The sequence below is a fragment of the Pogona vitticeps genome, chromosome 7 (genome assembly GCF_051106095.1).
Source record: "Pogona vitticeps strain Pit_001003342236 chromosome 7, PviZW2.1, whole genome shotgun sequence".
NCBI classification, from domain to species: domain Eukaryota; kingdom Metazoa; phylum Chordata; class Lepidosauria; order Squamata; family Agamidae; genus Pogona; species Pogona vitticeps.
In genome coordinates, this window is record NC_135789.1 from 16,054,871 (window position 1) to 16,079,249 (window position 24,379).

General features: G+C 47.5%; 1 protein-coding gene across 16 annotated transcripts in view; it reads right to left on the reverse strand.

Moving 5' to 3' along the window:
* GATAD2A (GATA zinc finger domain containing 2A) overlaps positions 1-24,379 on the reverse strand; it is a 53,256-nt gene that overhangs the window by 10,696 nt on the left and 18,181 nt on the right. For 3 of the 16 annotated variants that reach the window (XM_078378837.1, XM_078378838.1, XM_072978087.2), the window contains exons 2-4: positions 9,745-9,825; positions 5,989-6,138; positions 2,876-3,156 (exon numbers count right to left, since the gene is read on the reverse strand). In XM_078378837.1, the coding sequence (XP_078234963.1) occupies positions 2,876-3,156; positions 5,989-6,021 (314 nt within the window). In that variant the 5' untranslated portion in view covers positions 6,022-6,138; positions 9,745-9,825. Of the gene's footprint in view, positions 1-2,875; positions 3,157-3,937; positions 4,166-5,988; positions 6,139-9,744; positions 9,826-11,259; positions 11,285-11,666; positions 11,888-23,220; positions 23,419-24,379 lie in introns of those variants that run through there. The other 13 variants (XM_072978088.2, XM_072978089.2, XM_072978093.2 and 10 more) reach the window with 11 other exon arrangements.

The following is a 24,379-nucleotide window of genomic DNA, read 5'->3' on the forward strand; positions in this document are numbered from 1 at the left end:
ATTTTGTGGAGTGGGGAGGGAAGTGGCCGGGGGAGGAAGAGGGAGGAAGCAAGGAAGGAAGGAGGTGCAAGAAAGAAAATGGACACGAGGGACGAGAAAGCCAAGGGATACAGAGGCTCAAAACGAAGAAAACTTTCAGCGAATCAAGCAAACTTCACAAGGGAGAGGAAAAAGGGTCTCCCGAACAAGGCTGAGCAACCTTCAGACGCAACGTCTCTCAGGGAGATTCAAAGCCCGTTTCCAAAAAACACAGCGGGGCTCCTGGATCGTACTAGGGATTCCAGAATCCTGAGTTCGAATCAGTCCTGGAAGTGGCCGTGGGAAGCCTCTCCTTAAGTCTCTGCCCCCCCCTCTTCCGTTTGAAATCTCTCTCCAGGCGTAGGAGCAACTTAGAGGGCCACAGGGCAACCTCAGCGCTGAAAACCAAGAATGAAAACCAAAAGGAAAACCCAAGAGGTATAACTTGGGTGTAACTGAGTTCCATTACAGTGGTCCCTGCACCAGAGTTACTTCCTCTGTCACTTTTACAGCCAGAAGGATTGCTTTAACAGCATGGTGTGTGTGTGTGTGTGTGTGTGTGTGTGTGTGTGTGTGTGTGTGTGTGTGTGTGTGTGTGTGTGTGTGTGTGTGTGTGTGTGTGTGTGTGTGTGTGTGTGTGTGTGTGTGTGTGTGTGAACTCACACTCAAAGACGGAAAAGAGGGTTCGAATGCCGCCTCGCATGCTTTTTTTCTTTTGGTCTCCTGAATGCAACCCAAAGGTGCAACGATCCGCATCTCGTGTAACTGGACAGCCATAGTGCAAAACTGCAGAGTTCACACAACCTGGGGAACGCTTAGGGTTGAAAATGGTGACCTCTCCTCTTAAAGAGATGGCATTTATTACTTTTAAAGGGCTTATATATCCTCCCTCCAACTGGCCATGCCCCCTGACTGACCGGGGTTTGCCATCACGATGAATAATGTCAATTTCCAACCCCTGATCAATCAGGTCAGGATGTTAAGACACCTTAGAAGGGTAGAAGTCGGCAATGAAACCCATCCCGTTGCTTTCCCAGACGGCAGCCCAGCTTCGTCTCCGAAATCCTACGCCAGGTAAAATTTTTTCGCCTTCCAGAAGTTGCAAAACTCTCCCCTTGGGATTGGCTCCCAAACTGGATGGTGCTCGCTACTCTCTCCCTCCACACTCCAAATCGATACACACAGCTGTGGATGTTATGCACGCCGTCTTTTCAAAACATACTCTCTTTTTTTGGTTATAGAAGTTTGTTTTAAAGCGTCCGGCAAAATGTTTCTGCCCGGAAGGAAGCGGGTTTTGTCACAGAAAGGAAGGCCAACCAAGGAGAAAACTGATTGCAATTAAACAAAGGAAGAAAAGAAACAAAAAGAGCCAGTGAAGAAATTCTGGAAGGGGGAAAAAGCATGGAGGTGTGCCCGATTCCCTGGGAATTAAATAAATAAAAATACTAGTGCGAGGAACAGCCTAAAACTGCATGTTGAGTTATACCTGGAGGGCCAGGTGTGTGCGTGTGTGTGTGTGGGGGGTTAACTCTCTCTTCATCAACCTAACTTGCCTTCCCAGAAAAGCAGGTTGGTGAAATCAATCTCATTTCACATTCCAGGGTAATTATTATTATGATTATTATTATTATTTCAATGCACACCTTAACTTGTCCAATTTTAGAATGCCCGGTTAGAACTTGGGATGTGGTTCTAACCAGGGAAAGGTCAAAGGTTTCAAGGGATGACTAGGAAAAGATGCCGGCTCAACATCTCTGGCAAGGCCCGAGTTGCCGAAACTGGCCTAGAGGAATCAAAGATCTGGGAGAAGACAGCGGTTTAGGGCTTGGAGGGAGGAAAGTCAGGACACAAATAGGGAAAAGAATTAAAATAAAATTTTCCATGGGTGCTTAGCAACTGTTGGGCATTTTATCTGTGCAACCTCCTAGGTTGCGCGCGCGCACGCACACGCACACACACGTAGGCGGTACCTTTTTATCATCACGATCTTATCATCATCTTAGACGAGCAGAGTTGGAAGGGAACCTCTGGATCATGAAGTCCAGCCCCTGTCAACGAGGCCCAGTTTGGGGGGGGGGGATTCGAACTCTGGCTCTGCAGCCAGATGCCTCAGCCGCTCACTGTATTCTGTTGCTACACCTGAGTAAAACTTTCTGCCCTCAATTCTGTTATAAAACCCCTCGTGAGGTCTTGTCAAGCTGAGGAGAGAGACTGGCCCCAGGGCACAGAGTGAATTTCACAGCTCACTAGAAACTCAAATCCAAAAGTTCTGGGTCTCGGCCCAACCCCTCAACCACTTACACCTTCGGTGCTAAAGAAAGCCTCCATATTGAGGGGTCGGATGCTGGCAAAAATCTAGCCCCTGTGCAGGGATCAAAGGCATGCATGTACATTCTTGACTTTAATCCTGCTTCTCTGACAAAGCCGGGACTCCCTCCAGACTAGGCTGTGCATTAATCTGTCGCACTGCTGTTGTAATTAAGGCAAGTCATTAGCTAATTCCTCGGTCGACTTTAGAAGGACACTTCCGACATTACCTCCTTGCCTTGAACACATCATTAAAAGGCACTTAAACCAACAGGTGCCTTTCCTGACTCACGAGGCAGGGAGTTCCACAGGCACATCCTATAGAGACCTGTTTCCTTTGGCTTCTGAATACAAGACCGCCGGGCCACCTCAGAAATTAGGACAACTGGTTAGGGCCCAAAGCCACAGAATCCCTCAAATCCACAGAACGTTTCCCTTATTCAGCGTGAAAGAGCTACAGGCCTTTTGCTATTTTAACACAGCAACCTGCTTAAGACCATCAAAATCATCCCACTGGCTACTTATTTTTTGGGGGACGGGGGGCACTTACCTTTTTGAGGTGCTCATATCGACCGGCTTGTCTCCTGTCTGCACTTCCACTTTGATAGTTGCTTTCATCTCCCCGCTTTTTAATAATTCTGGGACTCTCCCCGGTCCTGAGTCAGTCTTTATCTTAAGGTCCCCTCCGCCCTCGGCGTTGGTCTCAGAGCCCCCCAGCAGTCCTTTATCCATCTTCATCTTTTTACAATCCACGTCGTTCTGGATCACCTCCCGCTCGAGCGCCCGCTTCTGACTTCGCGTCCTGCACGCTTCCTCCGTCATTATGGTGCTCTGAGAAAAGTCACACAAGAAGGGGGGAGGAAGAGGCATACGGGCGATTAAGTTATCCAGGTACCCCAAATCACAGGACTGTATTTTTTTTTTCTCAAAAGCCTGCGCCAACTTCCTAAAAAAAGTTGGGATCAAGCAATATGCCACTGTCTCAAGAAGCAACCTGAACATCCAAAGGCAAAGGCCTCCCCCAGTAAAAAGCTAAAAACACGGGGGGGGGGCATTTAAGATAACTCGCATTACTAAAACTCTTAAAAAATGGAGTTTGTAGCCTCTGTGGAACTGCTCTAGGCCCATGAGTACTTCCCCCCCCCCAGGTGAGCTTGCTTTTTCTTAGAACCACCCTGGAGAAAATCGAGACACCTCCTTCGCCGCGCCTGGGAGTTTTTAAAAGTTCCTTTCGAAATGTCCTAATGACGAGAAGGCAGAGTTAGGCCTTCTGGCTGAAGGTTTTGAGGCAGGCAGAGCACCTTTCCTCTTTAAACTCTTGGCAAAGAAGATAAAGCTCCCAAGGAGGCTGGTTGGGCTCGCGAGAAGGGACCCAGGCGCCTGAAAGGAGGAAAGGGAGACCAGACAGGGCAGGAGAAGCACCACTGCTCGACCCCTTCTCTCTCTTTGTTTTTTTTTTTTTTAATGCACAGGAAGTGCCTTAACAGCTCTGGGGAGTCACATGGAAGTCGGTGAGGCTGGCTTTTTTCTCTCTCTCTCTGTTTTGGAATAAAAGTTGGGGGTCTTCTGGGATGAGGGACTGCTCGGGGGCCCAGCAATTTGCCTGTTGTACCTGCAACACACACATGCACATATATCTGAGTGTGTGTGTAAGGAAGGAAGGGGAGTGTGTGTGTGTGTGTGTGTGTGTGTAAAGAGAAAAGAGCTGAGTCAGTTTGTGATCCCATGACATCACTGGATCTACACATGACCCCTTTTCCCAGGATTCAGTGGGAGAGACAAAGCCCTTTCCAGAAAACCGGTCTGAACTGGTTCCAGACAACAAGCTAAGCGTTGTTAACCCTCGCGGAGGGACTCGTGCGTGCGCGCGCACGCACGCACGCACACACACACACACACACACACACACCGCGCCTGGCCACACCATGACATTATGGCCGATGATGCTTCGGCATCTGGGGGGGGGGAGAGACTCCAGCTGGCGTTCCAGCACAGAGCGGGTCCTCTGAACACCTGGCCCTCTCTGCTCCTTTAAAAGGACAGCAGGCGTCAGAATCCCACCCCACCAACAAAGCCCCCCCCCCCCTCCAGATCCCTGCAAGCTGCTCAGAAAACTGGCAGAAGGGGCCAAATATATATATATATATTTTCCTGGTGAGAACCAGAGAGAAAAGAGGCCAAACAGGATAAGCCTGAGAAAATAGGTCATGAGAAGGGAGGGTAAAAAAATAAAGGGAGGGGGGGCGCAGGCGGAAGAGTAAGTAAATAAAATTTAACTTCCTCTATAGATCAGCATGAGGAGGGGAGGATCTGAAACATGGCTGCGTTTACAATGCATTTTTAATGCATAAATGGTTGGGATGATCCACATGATCTCGGCACTGGAAAAGTTGACACCCCCCAGAGAAAACTTGGGCCGCCTGCCTAATGGAGCTGCCCTATATGTCTAGGGTGTTTCGGAGGGAAGAGGGTGAAACGGCTTTTCCAAAACAATCCCCCCCTCCAAAACCAACAGCCCCTATAGAGGAAGCGGCACCAGGAAGGGACGCAGGGAGAGAGATGCTTCTCTGATGGGCCTTCCAGGTTTCCAGCCGGGTGCACGAATTTGAAGCGGTTTAAAGTGTTTTTTTCATCATCCTCTTAAAACGGTGCCCACCCCGAACTGGGACAAGGCTTGGTCCGTTCAAGAAAACAGGAGTTGGGAAACCACTTCCTAAAAAGAGTGGAACTTTCCTGTAAGCACAGTGCCTCTTCCAAGAAAGCACGCTGAGGACTAGAATGCTGCTTTGTTGATTTGAGGGAACGACAGGAAGGGTTCCCCAGGCTTCATTTCTAACCATCATGTAACTACCCTTTGCTTTTTGTTACCGCTAGAACAGAACTAAGACTGCTCGCTCTCTGGAATCTTTTCTTCACCATTGGTTTCTCTCTTTCTCTCTCTCTCTTTTTTAAAATGATTCCTTCTGAAAAAAATAAATAAATCTCATGCTTGCTCTTTCAAACCCTTCTCATGAGAAAAACAAAAGAGACAGGAGTAATTAACAGTCTGTCCTCTCCCACATTCCAAATGAGAATTATGATATTTATTTATTTATTGCCCTTCATGTTTCTAAGTCAACACATCTCTGAAATGTTTGCATATTCCCGGGGGGGGGGGGGGAGGGAATAAGTGATGGACAGACATTGGCTCTAGCATTCTTAACGCATGCAAGAAGTGTGTCAGGTCCTTTTTTTTAAGGAGGAGAGATTACAAGTATTCTGAACAAGTGAAATAAATAATCAATACTTTGGAAACCCAAATTCAATCCTGGAAAGCAATTATTAATATAATAGACAGGGCTGCCTCGAGAAAGCAGCGCTCTTCCTGCAAGAGACCTTCGGGTAGTGTGGGCGGCATATAAGTTAAATAAATAAATAAAATAAATAAATAAAGTTCATTAAACCATATCCGGCTAGTTACCTGGGTGCAATTCTCAACTCGCCACAGGCGATCAACCTCACTTTTTTTAAAACACCATTGCCTTTCAAGTATTTTATATTATATATATATATAGAGGGGGAGTCAAAAAAGATGTGGAACAATATTCAAACACCCGCCTCCCTTTTCCCTCTCCGGAAACGAAGTGACCCCGCCCGTCATCATCTAAAGGAAATAAGACAAACCTGGTATAATTCAGGCTGTATCTTTTCCAACATGGGTGTCTGTGATAGAAGCCTACTACATTTTGACTGAACCACTTCCTGCTTGAAAAACAGGCAAGGAGGAAGGAAGGAGGCTCTTGTGGGGGGCACAATTAACGCTTGGTTTCACCACTGTAGGGAAATTATAGGAAGAAGAAGAAGAAGAAGAAAAAGTCAGAGGAATTCCAGCTTAAGGCACGGAATTAAAAAGAAATACGATGACAATCAAATATTTCTAGAGCAATGTCACCATGGCCTCAGGTGTTACGGCGGTTACCCCAGGAAGGGAATCTTTCTTGGTAAAATGGGCCGTGTGAAACTCACAGGATTTTCACTACAACTCCCATCATCTATCATCACTGGCTACACACGGCCTGGGGCTCATGGGAGAGGTAGTCTGGCCATATCTGCCTGGCCCCAGGGCGCTGGCTCCAATACTGGCTGGAATGCTCAAGGGTTCATGTCTCTGGCTGCGGAGTCAGAGGTTGGGAGTTTGAATCCCCTGCTGGGCCTCCTTGACCAGGGTTGGACTGGATGATCTTTAGAGGTCCCTTCCGGCTCAGCCATTCTGCAGGTAGATAGCTCAGGGGCTGAGGTCTCTGGCTGTGGAGCCAGACGTTGGGAGTTCAATTCCTGCTTGGGCCTCCCTAACACGGGCAGGACTGGATGATCCACAGGGCCCCTTTCCAGCTCTGCCAGTTCTAAGAAGGCAATGATGATTATTTCCTTCCCCTTTTTTTAAAATAGGAGATGGCTCTGAAATACAAGCTTAACTAGAAGTATTCCATTTAAAAGTGACAAAGCAGCATTTAAATTGGGGGGGGAGGTTGTTAAAACATGTGTGTGTGTCTAAGGAAGTATTAATAAGCTGAGCAATAACAACAACATAAAAATAAAAAAAAATATGTTGGTGGGTGGGGATGATGGCGAAGAAATCAGGATGGAGATTGGAAGGGTTTAGGGTGACCCTCTCCCAAAGTGCATAAAATTGCATTTTGAAGATTAGTAGGAAAATGCAAAGATTTAAAAAGGAGGGGGGAAATCCTTGATAAACCGGGCTGTGAGGCCCTGGACTGCAGCTCACAAAGGGTTAAATCCTGCCATCTTCGTGCCATTCCCTGATATGTCCATTAAGGGTGTTACATAACAAAATGGCAGACCTTAACCCTTTACGTGCCACACTCCCCCTCGCTGTCAGTCACAGCCCTGGGGCGGGGGGGGGGGGAGGGAGACAGCAAGAGAAGAGAAAATCTGAACTTTATTGGGTTTTTCTTTATTGAAGTGAGAGTCTGTGTGTTTTGTGCGGGGAGAGAGGATCAATTTTTAAGAAACTTATTCCCTGTTTGGACAAAAGAAAAAAAAGGTGATGAGGATGATGGAAGACCGGAGATGCATTTCAAATGTTTTAAACGAATGCAATTAAAAAATAAAATAAAAGTAGATATAAAGCTAAGAAGGCATGCAGCGTGAAAAAGGTAGAAACAAGAGGGGGGGCATTTTAAATACATGTTAATTTCAGAGAGGGTCAAATGAACCTTCCTTCTCCAAAGTATTTAATGCTAGAAAAATCAGTCTTTTAATTTTTTTAAGCTAACAGATAGCATGTGCTGGAATGTGCCACAAAACGCATCCTAGACTCACTGGGGACAGCCTCCTAAATGGTGTGTGTGTGTGTGTGTGTGTAGTTTACAAGGTTTTGCCCCCTCCCTTGCAAAACTGTTCTCTTACACTAGAGTAGAAAGCCTCCCCCCCCCGACAGGAGGAGATTGGGCATTCCGGTCCCCCTTCAGAGAAAACCAAAAGGGGTCCTAAATCCAGCCCCTGCTTCTTCGTTCCTGCAGCAGGACGCTGTTCGTTCTGTTCCCTGGCACCACTCGGCCCACGCGGGCTGGAGAACATGGGAGGTGTCATTTTCCCGGGTGCAACAAACACACACACACACCTGGAAAATTTTCAGATCCTGGAAACCTGCTTGGGGGAAAAAATAAAATCTGAATCTGTACCTCTGGAAGGTCCCAACACCTGGCTGAATTTATTACCCAGACCTGGCTAAAGGAACTGCTTCTGAGCATGCACAGAGTGCCCTTCCTAGTCTTCGGATCCTTGGGCACACCTAGGGTTGACAGCCGAAGACTACACCAGACAAATCGCTGTATTGGACGGGTTAGATTACAACTTGCATCGCACAGCCTTCTAGCCAAGGAGCGGCTGGCTGAGGTTCCTACCTTCCCTTGGGCCAAATCCGTTTTATTCTCACAACGCTCCTGCGAGGGAGCTTCGGCCGATGAAAGGCGACCCACCAACGGTGGCAGATCTGTCTTGGGACGGAAAGGGCATGGAGGAGGAGATCTCTGGAGGCCACCTTTTCAGCCAACACCAAACCACCCCCTCTCCCCCCCCCTCAACCAACCATCATGCATGGGCAGACTGAGCTTGGCTTGCTGCTGAAACCCCTCATTTCGCACTCAAGACATACCAAGAAAGGGTGATGGGAATTTTCTTTTTTAAAGGTTCATGGTCGATCTAAAGAGAACTGTATCCCTTCCGGTGCCTGGAAAACTCCAGGACTCCTGGTTTTGTAACGAAAGCAGGGAGAAAGGGCCCTCCCCTCGATCCTCGCCCCCCCCCCCAAAACACCCAGACTCACAAAAGGTAACTTAAGCGGAAGGAGGAGCAAAGCGACCAAGTGGGGTTGGTAGGGGCAGACAGTCTTCTGTCTCCAGACCATTTCGGATTATTTCAGCGAAAAACAAAGGACTACGGGGAGAGGCCTCTTTGGGACAGACCGACCCATGCCAGGTAGTGACACAGAAGAGGCCAGAGCTCTACCTGTTGAACCTTGCGAACGACCTTCCCTGAAAGGTATGCCCAGGGTCAGCGTTGTCACTACTTCGATACTGTTATTTCTTTTCACCTTTTTTTTGTAATAGGAGAGCTCAGTCTGTTGTTATCTGGGTCTATGAAGAGGGCGATCCGACGGGACGTGTTAAATCTACACTTGTGTAAACCCCACTGGGTCAATGGGGCTTTCGAGTGTTCCTCAGCTGGAGGCATTCAAGAGGGATCTGGTCCACCCTCTATCTGATCTGCTTTGACTTCGGTTTCCTGCCTTGAGAAGGGGGTTGGACTGGATGGCGTTAAGAAGAAGACCCCTTCCAACCCCATGATCCTGTGACCAGATTCAGCCTTTAGGGTTCGACTCACTGCTAGCCTTCCATTCATGTAAGAGCAGATGCCAGTGTAGAGAAGACGACGGGGGGTGGGGGGGTGGGCCTCCTCTTCTGGTCTACAGCCTCCTGTGTACCCCAAAATCTGTTCCAGTGGGGTTCAAAGTCACTCAACATTGGCTTCCTGGGCAAATCTCAAAGTGACGCTGAGGGCCCCATGAGATTTAGGCCTTAGAATTCAATTTTAATACTACTGCGCTGTTCATTTCGAATACAATTATCGCCTGCCCGGGGAATTTATTTATTTATTTATTTATTTATTTATTTATTTATTTATTTATTTAATTGAAGGATGAAACAGAAATTAAATAAAACAAAATTATAATCTGAGGTTCCTCTAAGTGAGCATCTTGACTTCCTGAGTGGCCGGTCAAGTGTTTCTGAGCAACCTCCAGATAGGGGGGACAAAAAAAAAACCCACAAAAATCTTTGTTCAGTGGGTATACTGGTTATATACGCTCCTGCGTGGGCTTGCTAAAAATAAAACAAGCTGACTGGAGAGGGTGCCTACCTGTCCCAGACGTTCATGGGTTCTGAAGACGCGCCTTCTCCGTCACCTCGGCAAGGGTGGTGGATCCAAGGAGTAAGATATCTAGGAGGCAGAGATTCAAACCCAGTGGTGAGAAACGCTTGATCAGCAAACAAAAAGCTACAACAGCATCCTTTCCTAGCTGAGCCTGTCAATTAAGAGAATATCATTCCCCTTCCAAGGACTGGTGCCTTTCCACACATCTTGTGGCACAGGGTTCCACAGGCTCATGATGCTTTGCATGCGTCTCTCTCCCCCTTGCCAGTATATAAGTCAGTAAGCAAGCAACCAAGCAAGTTCACGTGTGTGTGTGTGTGTGTGTGTGTGTGTGTGTGTGTGTGTGTGTGTGTGTGTGTGTGTGTGTGTGTGTGTGTGTGTGTGTGTGTGTGTAAAATAACAGATACAAGTTTTAACCTAACACCAAAGTATCTGTTAAATATCAGTGCAGTATGTATGCTGCTCCTAATACTGCTGTTTTTTGTAGCACTGATGGTGTTATTTCTGAGATCAGCAATTGCTTATAGCAGTGTGTGAAATTTCATGGTATTGGTATCATCATCAACATCTTAAGGATTTCAGATTAAGAAAGGAGGGGAGAAGCCCTTTCTTTCCTGAAACTCCAGAGTCTGATCAGACAACCCAGGGAGTCAGTAACAAGAAAATTAATTACTCTAAGTGTAACAGAGAGAGAGAGAGAGAGATCCAGAAGGCACGATCCATTCGTAACAATGGGATCATTGCTAATTAAAACCACACCAAGGGCTGATCTCCCACAATCAAGCCTGCAATATACACATTTTGTACAGAGGCATCCAACATTCTGCAAACCTCCAGTTTCATTTTTACAAGGGGGGGCTGGGAGGGAAAGGAGGTTCCTGGATTGTCACGGTCCACGGATAAGTCTGAAAAATCGTAGATAGAAACGAATACCAAAATCCTACAAGCTTGTGGTGGAGAAAGTTTTTTTTTAAAGGTGGGAGGGAGAACACCACCCCCTCAAGTCCAGGTTCTTTCCCCTCCCCTCCACGCGGTGATAAGGAGAAACCAAACCAAACAGAATTTTGCAAAGCAAGCCAACTTGTGGCAAGTGTTCCTGTTAACTAACAGTAACAGCAAGAAGGCAGGTCCTGGATTGTTTTATTAAATATGCTTTACCCTGCTTGTCTTAGTCAGCGGTTCCCCCACCAGAGCCTCTGCCACGCTCTGTAAAGGACTTAAAAAAACATTAAAACTCTACCTTGCCCCCAACGAACCACTGAGCCCCTAAAAGTACAAGCATATGAAAACAAAGTCACCATTTTGGAAAGGTACACGGGGGTGGGGGTGGGGGGAGAGACAAAAATCTTCAGCCACTCTGTTCTTGGCTGTTGTTTGGGGGTGGGTGGGTTTCTTTTTAATTAAGGAAAAAGAAAAGCCATTCCCAAGACCGCCAAGGATTCGAAGGCGACAAAAAAGTGGCGTCTTTGCAAAAAAATAATAAAAGAAAAAAAAACACACACACACACAAGTCCAGCCTTTTCAACTCTGGGGTTCCTTCCTCCTCTTTGCTCCCATGCTGCGGCTTACGAAAAAGGAAATTACAAGCCGAGCCAGGCCCTGCCCCACTTTTGTCATGTCCCCTCCTCTTCCCGGCACAGAAGCCTGGGTGAACTCAGAGAGAGAGAGAGAGAGAGAGAGAGAGAGAGAGAGAGAGAGAGAGCGCCAACTTCTCACGTAAAGAGCGCTCAGCGTTGCTACCTCCCTTGGGAAGATCGGAGGTGGGAGGGGGGGAAGAGGATTCCAGTTGTGGGCTCCTTTTAGATGGAATGGGATGGCATGGGATGGGGGAAAGACAGCTCTGGGGGGGTGAGAGGGGTGGGGGGAAAGAAGGAGGAAGAGGAAGAAGGAGCCTCACGATGGGTTACCTATGCCTTCAAGTGTCACATCGGAGACTGGAAGCAGGTTTTTTTTTCCCCCAGTGGGCGTTCCAGAAAATAAAAGAAAAAAAAAAAAGAAAAAAAAAAGGAAAGAAAACTCAGGGAGGGAGAATGAGAGAGAGAGAGAGAGACAGAGACAGAGCTTCCTCCTCTAAGTGAGCCAATAAAAGAAGGAAGGCTTTTGCCCCTCTAAGCTGGTTTACGCTTCCGGAGCAGTTGGTGGAATGACCTTAGGACGAGAAAAGAGAGAGAGAGAGAGAGAGAGAGGATTGTGTTCAAAGACGCAGGGTTTTGCAAGGAAGATAAGTCTCTCCCCCCCCCCCCCCCCAACCTCTGTGCCTCCACCAACACTTCTATGCTGGACCGCTTTACGCGCTGGAGAAGTGCCTGCCAAGGCACGAAAGAAAGCAGATTCTGGTGCAAAAAAACAAAACAAAACAAAAAGAGGGTTTGGAAATGGGACACGCGGCAGGCGGCCAGTGGATGAGGGGAGATCTCTACCACGACAGGGACAGGGAAATGGGTGGGCAGGCAGCGCTGAATTAAGCCTGGCAGCGATTCTCCCCAGAGGATAATGTTAAGAGTAACGGACGAGGTGGAGAAACGGGTCAAGGGGCTGGAAGTAACTCACGTTTGGGGGGGAAGTGGGTAAAAGCAGAGGGGCAGGGTGAAACTGTAAGAAATCAGGACACTGTAAGAAGAAAAAGGATAATTTTCAGAATGCCATGGGGGGAAAGATTCAAAAGATTCGGGAGGTGTAACAAGAAGGGCTTCCGAAGGCTGCCCACGGTTGAGCGGCGGAAGTCCCTGCCACTAGATGTAGCTACGGTCCCTCCCCTGGTTACCTTTTCGGAAGAGGGCCGGAAAAATTCGCAGAGGAAAACAGGCCGCCCAAAAGTACAAAACCCAACAAGGCCCCTACCGCCATTGATACGGGAGGCATCATCCATGAAGTCCTTACTCTGGTGCCGCACCGTTGATGAGGAAGCAACGTTAGCTCCTCGAAGGCTAGGCCAACGGAGCACACCCGCTCTAGCACCTTCTCACTAAACTTTTTCAATACAGCCTCTGGGGAACCCCACAAATAAGGGGGGGGGATCAGAAATATGGACAAAGCCTCAGGGATTCTACAAAGACTTCTCGCAAATAATATCAATTGGGTATGAGCCTGTGGAACTCCATGCCTGACCCTAAAATCAAGACCGCTGACCCATCTAGGCCGCCTATGCCAAGAGAGAGAAAACCAAAGGCTCCCATCGGTTTGGAGAGGCCGAGAGCAGGATAACATATATTCTGGAACCTAACCCTCTCCTTGTATGGTTTCACTACAAACCCCATCAACTCTGCTGGCCATGACAGATGGGATTTGTTGTTCTGCTATGGTCAAGGCCATTCTAACCACAAGACCCGTCTGGGCTTTAGACCCAGATGGCTTAAGATAAAGGGGTGAGCAACTTTGTTAGGAATGGGGCCCGGTTTTTATGCCCCAGGCTCCTCCGGGGTAGCGGGCACAGGAATGGTTAAAAATGAACTCCATGGCCCAGACCCACACGGTCTGCAAGAAAAAGGCTATTCTGAGTCTTTTTACTCATCTTATGCTGCCACTCCACGTCACCGGCAAAGACATCACTTCCTAGCTTTGACAGCAAAGGGGAATCCAAACCACGCCAGAATCCTAGATTTCCACAGAAAACAAGAGCTTTTTTTAAAAAACCCCCGATTTCCAGGCCTTTGTGGACAGCACAAGATCAAGGCTTTAAAATGGTCACCACAGCAGTTAACGTGGCTGGCTTCCGCCCAAAAACTTAATATAGAAAGAGAAGCCACACCCAAGCCTTCAGGTCTTCTGGGTGAACAGAAGGCGCCTCACCTCAAACTGGGGCAAGGAAAAATTAAAAAGGCCATTGGCATCACCCGGAGGACCCGCAAAACATGCACACACACAGACACACCAAATATGTTCATTTCAAACATCAGAACCACTTTTCCCCCACCATGCATGCCCTATAAACAGAGAGCACAGGGAGAAGTCGCTTGAGTCTGAGAAAGAAAAGAAATAAATAAAATCCATCTGGATAGGAAAAGAGGATTGCTAATCAACGCATGTTATTAAAGCACACACATACATTCATCTGGAGCTGGAACTATTTCAAGGGATGCATCTAGAGATGCCCCCACCCAACCAGAAGGAAACACAGCTATGTAGTCTATCAGCAAAATTCAAAATCAGGGCTGGGGGTAAGATATCTTTTTTTTCTGGATTCCTAAAATTCCATTCAGAAAGCAAGGATTTTACCTCCAGTCCGATGAACGGGTTTCGCTTTTTTTTTTAATGACAGTTATGGTGGCCTGATAAAAGGTATGACCGTATCCTGATGCTCAATTCAAAGGAAGGAGAAGCACCAGGAAGAAGCAGAACAACACAATGAAGTTGGGGGGTGGGATGTTGAATGGGATAGCTTTTAGGATCAGGAAATCCATGGGAGGAATTCTCAAACTTGGGCCTTTAAATCTACCGCTCTCTGATGTCTGGACTGCAGGTTGTGCTGGCTGAAGTGCCAAAAACATCTGGGCCCCCAGGCTTGGGGGCCATCTCTCTCTGGGCAACAGGCAGGCACCATAAAAGCAGTATACAGTACAGGTAATAAGTTGTGCACGGGGTAGCTGTAATTTCTGTAAATGTGTACAGTTGGGGGTTGACACAAAGAAGAAGAAAAAAAAGAAGTTAAAGAACTAGAAAAGGTGCACTTGTCAAAGGAAGCCCAACTGACCAGGGGGTTGAAACTTAATCACTGTCATCAAAATGGCAGAGCTGGAAGGGACCCTCTTGATCATCCAGTCTAGCCCGTCAAGGAGGCCCGGTGGAAGGATTTGAACTCCCAACTTCTGGCTCCACAGCCAGAACCTAAATCACTGAGCTATCCAGCTTAAACTATGTTCTCTTAGCAAAAGAGGAAGTCAGTCCAGTAGTAATGTGAAAAGATACTTTACAGAGGTTGGTTGATTTATCTTTTTCAAAATGCTTCTCAGCTACTCAATGAGGAACTGCAGTTTACAAAGGTAAACACAATTAATAAAACTGCAACCTTTTTTTCTGTTTACCTGAGAACAGCGTATCTGTGACACAGTATCAAGTCTGCATTAAGATTTTTTAAAAAGTTGCAATAATGTTTAAAAGAAAAGGAAATAGAAAACCACACACTGAATGTCTGAGGGGAAAGGAAGGTTCCCCAGATGTTCTCGGACTGCGACTCCCAGAAATCCCGGCCAGCCCAGCTGGTGGTGAAGATCCGCCTGTAATGAGGACGTTGCGTTGATCTCTCTTGGAACGGCCTGCCATGAAAGGAGGTTTGAGAAAGGTCTTCTTGCCCATCGCTCTCTTACGGGAAAGAAGGAGACCCTTCCTGGAGCATTTTAGTCATCTGGCAGGAACAGGTGACAGCTCGGACCTTAAGCCATTCAGGGCTTCAAAGGTGAGCCCCGACTTGGGAGCGAAATCAAGCTTGAGAAACTAGGAAACCGGTTCGTAAAATCACACAAGGTTTGGAAAAGACAAAGAACGTTTCCCCTTCCTTGTCTCTTAAAGATGAGAGCATTAAAACAATTCGCGAGGGGGCACCGGCAGACAAAAAGAGACTTTCAGCGAACAAAGGCTAAGTCGCCCCCCTCATGCAAGAGATGTGTAAACTTTGGAACTCCCTGCCACAAGATCTGCTGTATATATAAAACAGGACTTAATCCTTCCACTTCCACTTCCCCCCTACCCCATACTCTTGGTGGCCAGCATTTCAGGAGGGCAACAAGCTTCTTTTACAGGATGATCCACAAGATCTGTGGTCATTTTTCCTTCTGAAAGGCAGAAAAAAAAATAACACACCCAAAGGATACCAACCCAGTTCTGCTTGGGCAGCCATGATTGCCGCCTTCCTGACTTCTAAATTTCTCAAGAGGAAGTCACCAAATAACTCCTCCGGTTGCTTAGCAACCGCCTTGGGGACCTTATGCCACATGGCCACTATTTTTTTAAGATATATATATAAAGTACAGGTGTGCACTTATATACATAGGCACCAAGACTATAGGGGAAAATTCACTGAGCTCACTGTAGTTCCAGCCTGAAACATATATGTCCAATTTAATTTGCCCTTTAAAAAGAAAGGAATTGGGGGGGGGGGGGGAGAATAAGTCTTAAAAACCAAAGGAGGCAAGGGGGAGGAAGGGGGAATGCTAAAAGGTGTCATTAACCAGAAAGTGAAGTTCTTAATTTAGCCACAAAGGGCTTGATGGTAGGAACAGAGGGAGGGATAATGGGTTTCCTGCTGGCTGGCCAATCCACCCCAATTCTGGCAGGGAGGATTTTTCAAGAGACCAACCGATCTAGTATTATGGTTCCATTGGAGCTGAGAAGGTTCACTCCTCTATCCAGGACATGGAGACCTAAGATTTGAGCCCTCCGGATTTGAAGGTGGACTTATCCACTGGAGACATCAGAGCCTCCGAATTTATCGATTGTCCAAGACATGCCATTAAAGACCCTAAATGAAAAAGTGTAGAAGAGCATTTTAACAAAGATGAGATTTGGGACTGCAGCAATGCTAGAAAAATCAGGAGTCGGCTAGCTTATTTTAGGCCTCTTCCTTCAGATGAAGGATATTAGAGGCTACAAAAACTTAAAAACCGGCTTTCAGAATAAGGACGGCACAGTGCTCGGTATTCTCAGTTCTACTGTATGGGGTGGAAATGCGGATTTTAACACAGAGTACTCTTAAAATAGGATTCCCAGTGCTGTGTAGTGGATAGAGTGATGGACTCTGGAGAAGAAGGTTCGAACCTGCACTTGGCCATGGGGGGGGGGGGGGAGAGACAGCAGGAAAAGAGGAAGTCCCAAATATGAGATGGGCGGACTCCGTAAAGGAAGCCACGGGTGTATGTTTACAAGAGCTGAGCAGGGGGGCTATTAAGGTCAGGGCATTTCGGGGATTATAGGGTTGCCATGATTTGGAGACCATTTTTGATGGCCCACCACAACAAAAGAATTTCTTGGCGCAAGAGCGTGATCAGCAAAGGAAGACTAAAGTTGAAAGAATAAAGACCAAGAAATCACGAAACCCATGAGGCATCCTCTAAGCGTGGAAAGGCACCCTGGATTTGAGTGCTGACAGGTCTCAAGCATGCCGAGAAATTGCCATTCTCCAATCCTACAAACGGCCTTACACACCTACTGTACAGTTCTGAGCGTGCTGACCGGGTGATACCTCATTTAAAAGGTCCTCTGCTCATTCTAAAAGAAAAACACCTGCTTTATTGTGAGGTATCTATCTATCTATCTATCTATCTATCTATCTATCTATCTATTTCCGGACTGCCCCATCGGGAGGCACAACTAAGTTTCTTCAAGATAAGAGTTTCAAGACCGTGACAACCCTCATGAGGGAGAGATAGGAAACCACTGGGGTCACATCAGGCGATGGAAAAAGGCCTTATTCTGCCTAGAGCTGCTGCTGGCCGGAGTGGCGGATGAGATTCAAGTCAAAGGACAACTGATTTCATTTTGTACAAAACCGCCTCTTAAGGTTTTGTGTTGAAAATCGGAGAGAAAGATGCTGGGAGAATTCAAGGTAAACCCCCCACCCTCTCTCCTTTTCCTACTGTAAAGCCAAAGGGATGGGAAACTTATGATAGGTGGCCCAAACCTGGCCAACAGGAACCTTGCCACGACTCCCACAATCATCATCATCATCATCATCTTAGAATTGCAGAGCTGGAAGGGACCCTATGGATCCAGCGCTCTGCAGCAGTTCAGGTTCTTTTAACTGCTGTCTCCCCTCGCTGATCAGCGATAATAGAGGAGGGACTCAATAAAGCCAACAAAGCTGAAGCTTTTGTGGAGGAGAAAGCCAATCTACTTTGGGACATTTCAGCATGGCCTCTTCAGCGGCCCCCAGAAAAACACCAGCAGAAAATAAAATCCAGCCAAGGGTTGTCAATCATCCTTCCCTGTACAGAACGGCTTTGCTGGATGGTGACTATGGAGGGCAAGACACAGAGTCCGCCTTTATATTTTGGAAGTAAGGAATAAAGAGGTGTAACCCTTTCCACAAAAAGCAGGCAAACCAGTCAATCAGAGAAGACATCTTTACTAAAATAAGTTTAAAAACCTGTTAAGGCTAGCAAGTGAGAAAAAGGCATCCATGAGAAGATGATTTTGAATGTGGTTGTTTTTTGCAATCAAGCTATCCCCTTCACAACCTTCCATAAACTACCCCTCTCCACTATCCATGTCCTATTACAAAACTCTTTTGAAAAAACACAGAGAATTCCTACCTTAGTACAGTTATATATCCAAACTTTGAATTCATATTCTTTCTTCCAGTTAGCACAGATTCAAACTACTGTACCATGTTTCCCCAAAAATAAGACAGGGACTTATATTAATTTTTGCTCCAAAAAACACAGTAGGGGTTATTTTCAGGGGGTGTTTTATTTTTTTCATGTACAACAATCTACATTTATTCAAATACAGTCATGTCATCTTCTGGTTGCTGCACAAGGGTGGAGGGCAGGGTTTCACTTAACTAGGCCTTATATTTGTGGTAGAGCTTACAGGATGAACCTTCTGAAAAATCATACTAGGGCTTATTTTCAGGTTAGGTCTTATGTTTGGGGAAACAGGGTAATTATTATGTATATCCTAAGTTATTGGTATGGCCTCACTGTTTGGGGGCTAAAGTTTTTAGTGTTGCCAGAAAAAAACACAACCCACCACCTCATGCTTTCCTGTCCTCTCTCCTGTTTATTGTATACTGCCTGTTGGGAAAAAAAAATAAAAAAATAAAAAAATCTTCCCACTCGCTTCAGCCTACATCACAAAATAATGAGGTTATATCAAGCAGGGGGATCTATTGGATAGACACCTCCGTGACATCATCATGATTTAATCACATGATCCCGGATGGAATAGCAGCAGCCACATGACTTCAGTCACTAGGAGGAGGAAGTAGCCACAGCAGCCTCAGAGCAGAGACCTCATCGCCCCAGTCTGGGTTTGGGAGGGTATAAACCATTATGTAGGTGAACATTCTCGTCCCTCTTTGGGTAAAAAAAGTCCATAACTGACCCCCAAACCTCTCCGTTTTCAGCTAAAAGACAAACAAAATTGGACAATATTCCATGAAATTGATCAAGAGTTCAAGGGTTTCAGTCTCTGGAAAATCGATTCCCCCACCGGGGCCGGAGTGGATGATAGTTCCAGCATCAGCATGGAGCTGATGCTCGAACATGGTGGCATCATCCCCCAGATGCACTCTGCACCAGACGGGACGCCCTCTCCCTTAGTCCCACCTGCCAACTCACTCCCAACATGATTCTTCTGGATCCAGATGTGGGTTTTTGAAAAAAAATGGGAAAAGCTTGGGAGAGTCCCAGGTGGGGGAACCACAGTTAGGATCTTGGCCAAACCCACAAGAGATACTGATGCAATACTAAGGCATCGCTATGCAACATCCTGCTGTCTTCTTCCTTGCCCGGTCCTGCACCCGGTAGCCGAGAAAGCAGAAAACCTGCTGCGATGGAAAGAAACAGACACGCTGGGGCGAACTCTACTCTTGGCCAGTTAGGAGACACTTTATACATAGTCCAGGGTCCCTCTCATCCTGCATTGACCAGTAGCAATGGCTCAATGGAGATTTGGGCCAGGTTCTTTCCTAGCCCCACACAGAATTGAGGTACATCTTTTTCTACTTCTATCTAGAAATGTGGGGGATTGATCCCAACCCTTTCTACATGCAAGATAGATACTCCACCATGGAGTGATTCCTCTACCAGTTTGATTTCCCTCTCTTGTTTGTGGAATTATTTGATTTCTATCCTTTTTTTTCTTCCCCTCTTTTCCACGTGGCTCTCGGAGTAGATACGAACAAGGGAAATAGAGGGTGCACACAGAAAGGTGTCTTTAGACTGATTCAGACCCTGGTCCGTTCAGCCCAGTCCTGTCAGCCGACGGCTTCTTTCCCAGCCCAACTGGGAGAGGGTGCTGGCGGTCAATCCTGAAGTCTTGGAAGGAAAAGCAGAGAACTCTACAAATAATCTTCAGCACCAGGGCCCACAGCATCAGTCTCACTCTATCCACCCTCAAATAATGTTTTCTTCTGAGCCAGAAGGAATACCCCAGCTGAAAGAATAACCCTCACTCTCCAGGCAAGACAAAAAGTCATTCCTAAGGAGCACAGGTACCATTAAAGGAGGTTTAAAGGCCCCTTCAGAGGCCAGTCACACAACAAACCTTACATCCTTTACACACAGACATTCTGGATTACAACTCCCATATGCCTTAACCAGAGCTGGCTGAGGTTGATAGGGAGACGCACAACAGGGTTAACAGTTTCCCATCCTGCCTTAATAACAAGCAGAGAGGCAAAGAGAGAGAGAGAGAGAGAGAGAGATTAGACAGTTCTTTTACCCTGAATCATCCTTCAGGCCACTTGGATAGATTCTCCCACATTTGGTGGCTGGTCTTCCACTTCCTCTTCCTCATTCAAAAGCTTTACCACCAGAACTCATGCAGGCCCACTGGCCGGACTGATGTTTCGATCCTGTGCTGAGCCTTATCCTGCCCAACCAAACCCGCAGCCAGTTCTGTACAATAACTTTTTTTTTAAAAAAGGAAGAACATCTGGATGCAGTTTTAAAATCAACACAAGTCTTGTTGAAGGGCTGCTGAGTGGGCTCCCACCACGGAGAGGTGAAAGTAAAACTACAAGCTAATTTGCCTGCAAGTTATAAATGAGATTTTGAGGCTGCAGAAGCTCACACTTAACAAGTCTGAAATCTCCTTTAAAATAAAAAACAACCTCACGGGACTTATTTCTAAGGAAACGTGTTCTGGAATGCATTCCCCACTATCATGACTGATGTTTAACAAAGATGAGAAGCTGGTGGATCCCAAATGGCCTCCAGGTCCCAGCGCGTGCCCACAGTTGGGAAGGAAAGACCCTGCACCTGTAGCAACACCTGGAGAGCAAATGGGCCAAGATCTCTTAATGCAGACACAACTTGGTGAGGGGATGGGAGACTCATCCTCTCAGGGCTTCACCCCCAGACTGCCTGTGGTCCCACACCAAGGGGGCCGTCTTCTGGGCACTGCTGGACTGTTAACACCTATCAGCCTTCTAAGTCAACCAACCACTAATGGCTGGAAATGCTCGGACACCCATCCACCCTTGATTTTTCAGGAAGCAAACCCAGACTAGAACAAACAAAACACCCACAGAATGATAGTCCCGTTGTAAGAGGCTAGCAAATCTGTACACCCACGCCTTGGAAAAACTGCTGAATGCTTTTAAGAGCCTTAAAAGTGAGACACTTTTAATGTGGACCCCACCTGTTACCTCAGAAATCCTCACAGCTTGGCACACATGGCTTTCGCACTTCTGAAACACTCTGATCGTTGGGATTTGGGGCTGAGGGTAACACTCGCCTCTGTCTGATGGAGCCATGTTGCCTGGGCTTTCAGGGAGATGTAGTCCAAAAAGCCACCCATCTACATCTCTCTGTCTCTGTCTCTATCTCTGGGGCACCCAAAACGAGATTCCAGAACAAGACTCAGACTGCTAGAGAATGGAAATATTTCCTTGCTCAGGAACTAAGGTCTGTCACTGACTTCTGGAATGTATAGCCACCCCCACTCTTGATCGGCGGAACTTTTTATCCAAATCCTGATAGGACCCACAACCCTATGTGATTCCCCCCTCCCCCCCCAAAAAGACATCTAAGCTGATAGGGCATTTACTTCACCTTACAGCAGTACGTTCCATGGACGGTGTATACAACCATCTCCTTCAGTGAATGCTCATGCCCAGCATTGTGGGAAGAGAGTTATTTTACATCCTCTCCCTCTTCCATTCAAAATTTTATAAACCTTCGAGAGAGCCTTGCCATTTAGGAACTGCAGCAAATGTCGGGGAGGGGGATACCTGGAGGAACTTGGGGTAGGGATGGGTGGGGGTTAAAGGAGAAGAGAAAAAGTAATCTTAGGAAGAGGAAAGAATGTCCAATATTTCCCAGAATAGTATGAAGTAGTGAGTTGATGGCTTATTTCTCTCTTTTTTTATGGGGGTGGTGGTGGTGAAATCCATACATAAAGCATCATCAGAGAGTTGTTTGCTTCTTTTTTACAATGGGAGGTGGAGAAACAAGGGGAACCCCATCACTTCCTGGACAGAAAGCAACATTGAGGAAGAGGAAGGAAGACGCCTTGAAGTGTGTGTGTGTGGAGGGGGTTGGTCAAATAGTCCCTCCCCATCTCATTTTGCACTGGAAGAGTATTCCAAGAGAAAGACCAAATACGTGGTTTCAGGAGAGGGACTTTTATTGTGATACCCAACTTGGCCTGCCAGCTGGGTTAAGTTCAGGAGAAGCCACAGGTACGTCTTTTAACCAAGCAGCGCCGGCTGCCACCCTCTTCCGGAAAAGAAAAAAAAAACATGCTTCCGGCAACCTCGCCCCCATGGGCACCCCCCAAAAAAGCCCCCTGGTGCCCAGATGAAACAAGAAAAATAACTTAAGCCGGGGGGGGGGGGGGGGAAAACACCACGGAGCCTCTTCTTGAAAGAAGCACCCCGGAAATGCCCTCCTTGACAACCCATCTCGGCACACACCCCCAAAGAAAAATCAGCTCTAGGGCCAATGGGGTGCCATTTTAAGAGTCTTACAATGGGTTCCCCGTCTCTTAAACTTCGGGGTCTTTCCTTCCCTACCTAGGAAAGTGTGTGTGGAGCAGAGCTAAGGAAGGGGAGGCAGCTGTAACATTATGAAACAAAATCTCTCTTTCCCTCCCCCTCACCTCTACCAAAAAACAACAACAAAACAAAATTAAACAAGAAGGCCAGCTCAGGGATCACTGGATAAGCTACGCCATGCTGCTACGGACGGACGGCAGCTCGGGTGGGCGGCCTTGTTGTAGAGTGAGAGGGAAAAAAATACAGAGGTTATTTCTGAAATAAAATTATTGCCAAGGGAAGGCCGGGGGAGGGAGGTGCAAGAGAGAGAGGAAGCCACCTCGAAAGGCAAGTCCTGTTTCCTCTCCCTGGTGCTCGCTCATCCTCCATTAAGCAAGCGAAATAAATAAATAAATACAACCAACTTGAAAGGGAGGGGGGGGAGCTGACCCTTTCCGAACACTATTTTAAACACAGCCTCTCTCAGCTCTATTCGGGAGAAAGCTCTAAAAACCAAAGTTTATATCCTGCCTCTTTCTTCCAAGTTTGTTTGATTTTTTTTAAAGGGGGGGGGCTTAGACTTTCATAAGTGCAGATCTAACTTGAGGATTGGGGTGTGGTGGTGGGGGGAAAGAGAAGGAAGCCGTCCCCCCCCCCGCACCTTCCAAGCACGCACACCTACTTTGCCATTCCGCTTCCGGGGGGGGGAGTGAAAGGGGGGGAACCTGACATAAGATTATCTATCTCCTCAAAGCAAAGGCCTTCCCTCCGCTTTCCAAATCTCGTTACCCCCCCAAAAAAAAAAACTTTGAAAGAGATGTACTTACAAAGCTGGGCTCCTAAGAGTAAGATCGATGATCCACTGTCTTTCGGATCTCCCCAAGGGGCAGTGGCCGGGGGGTGGGTGGGTCTTGGCGTGTGTGTTTGATGCGGGGGGGGGGGGAAGAAGGCTCCTCATTTAAACCAGCCGGCTCGCTCGCTCGCTTTCTCTCTCTCTAATCCTGCCCCCCCCTTCACCAAATCTCACACATGGAGTCGCGCCGCAGAGCATGCGCGCACGGCCGCCGGCCCACTTTGGGTTAGGTCCACCCCCATCTCTCTTTCCCTGCCCCCCCTTTTTTTTGCACGGGTCAAACTATTAATTAGACGGCATTCGCAAGACTTTTTCGCTCCTCCCTCTTCCTTTCCCCGTCGCTCCGAAGCCGGGTTCCCCCCCCCCCTTTGAACACCCCCTTTCGGAAAACTTTGCACATCAGCCACCGAGGAAGGCAAGGCGCAGGAGAGAGGAGGAAGAGGCAGGCGGGACTCTTCCAGGATCGGGACCAGCCAGGAAGCCTGGCTTAAAGAGCGAGAGAAAAATTAAGGATGATGCCGATCGGGGAGAGACGATGACCCCCCCCACCCCCCTATGGACGCGTCTTTTCCTGCCCGCTCCTGGTGAAAAGAGCTGCGGCTCCCGAAAGCTTGCGCAGATCCATACAACGCGGCGGCGGGGGGGGGGGAGGAGAGGGATAACCCCAATGCCTCGCCACCCTCTTTTTCTTCCCCTCTAAATGCTCCCCCCATGCCCTTACTTTTTTTTAAACGCAGTTTTTCTGAGTATGGTTTCTTTTTACAGCGGCTGGGGGTGGGAAGGATGTGATCCTGAAAGCTCGCGCAGTGGGTTGCGCCCTTCCGAGGTCGTGGGCGGGGGAAAGGGTGGCATGGGGATGATGCAACGCGGGGGAGCATCATCTTGATGCTACGCCACACCTTCCCCCCCCCCCGTTTCTCTTTCCTCCTGCCTGATTTTGGGCGGTGGGTGGGAAGGGGGTCCCTGTGCCATTCTGCTTCCAGCAGAAGAGACCTGGCATGGGGTCAGCTGGCATCAAGGCCTGGGCTTAAATTCAGGGTTTTTAGCACAATATGGGTTTTTTTAGGGGGTTGGTGGGAGTGGGGAGTCGGTCTTGGGGCCCACAGAGCTGGCTCTGATCCCGCTTCCCGGGT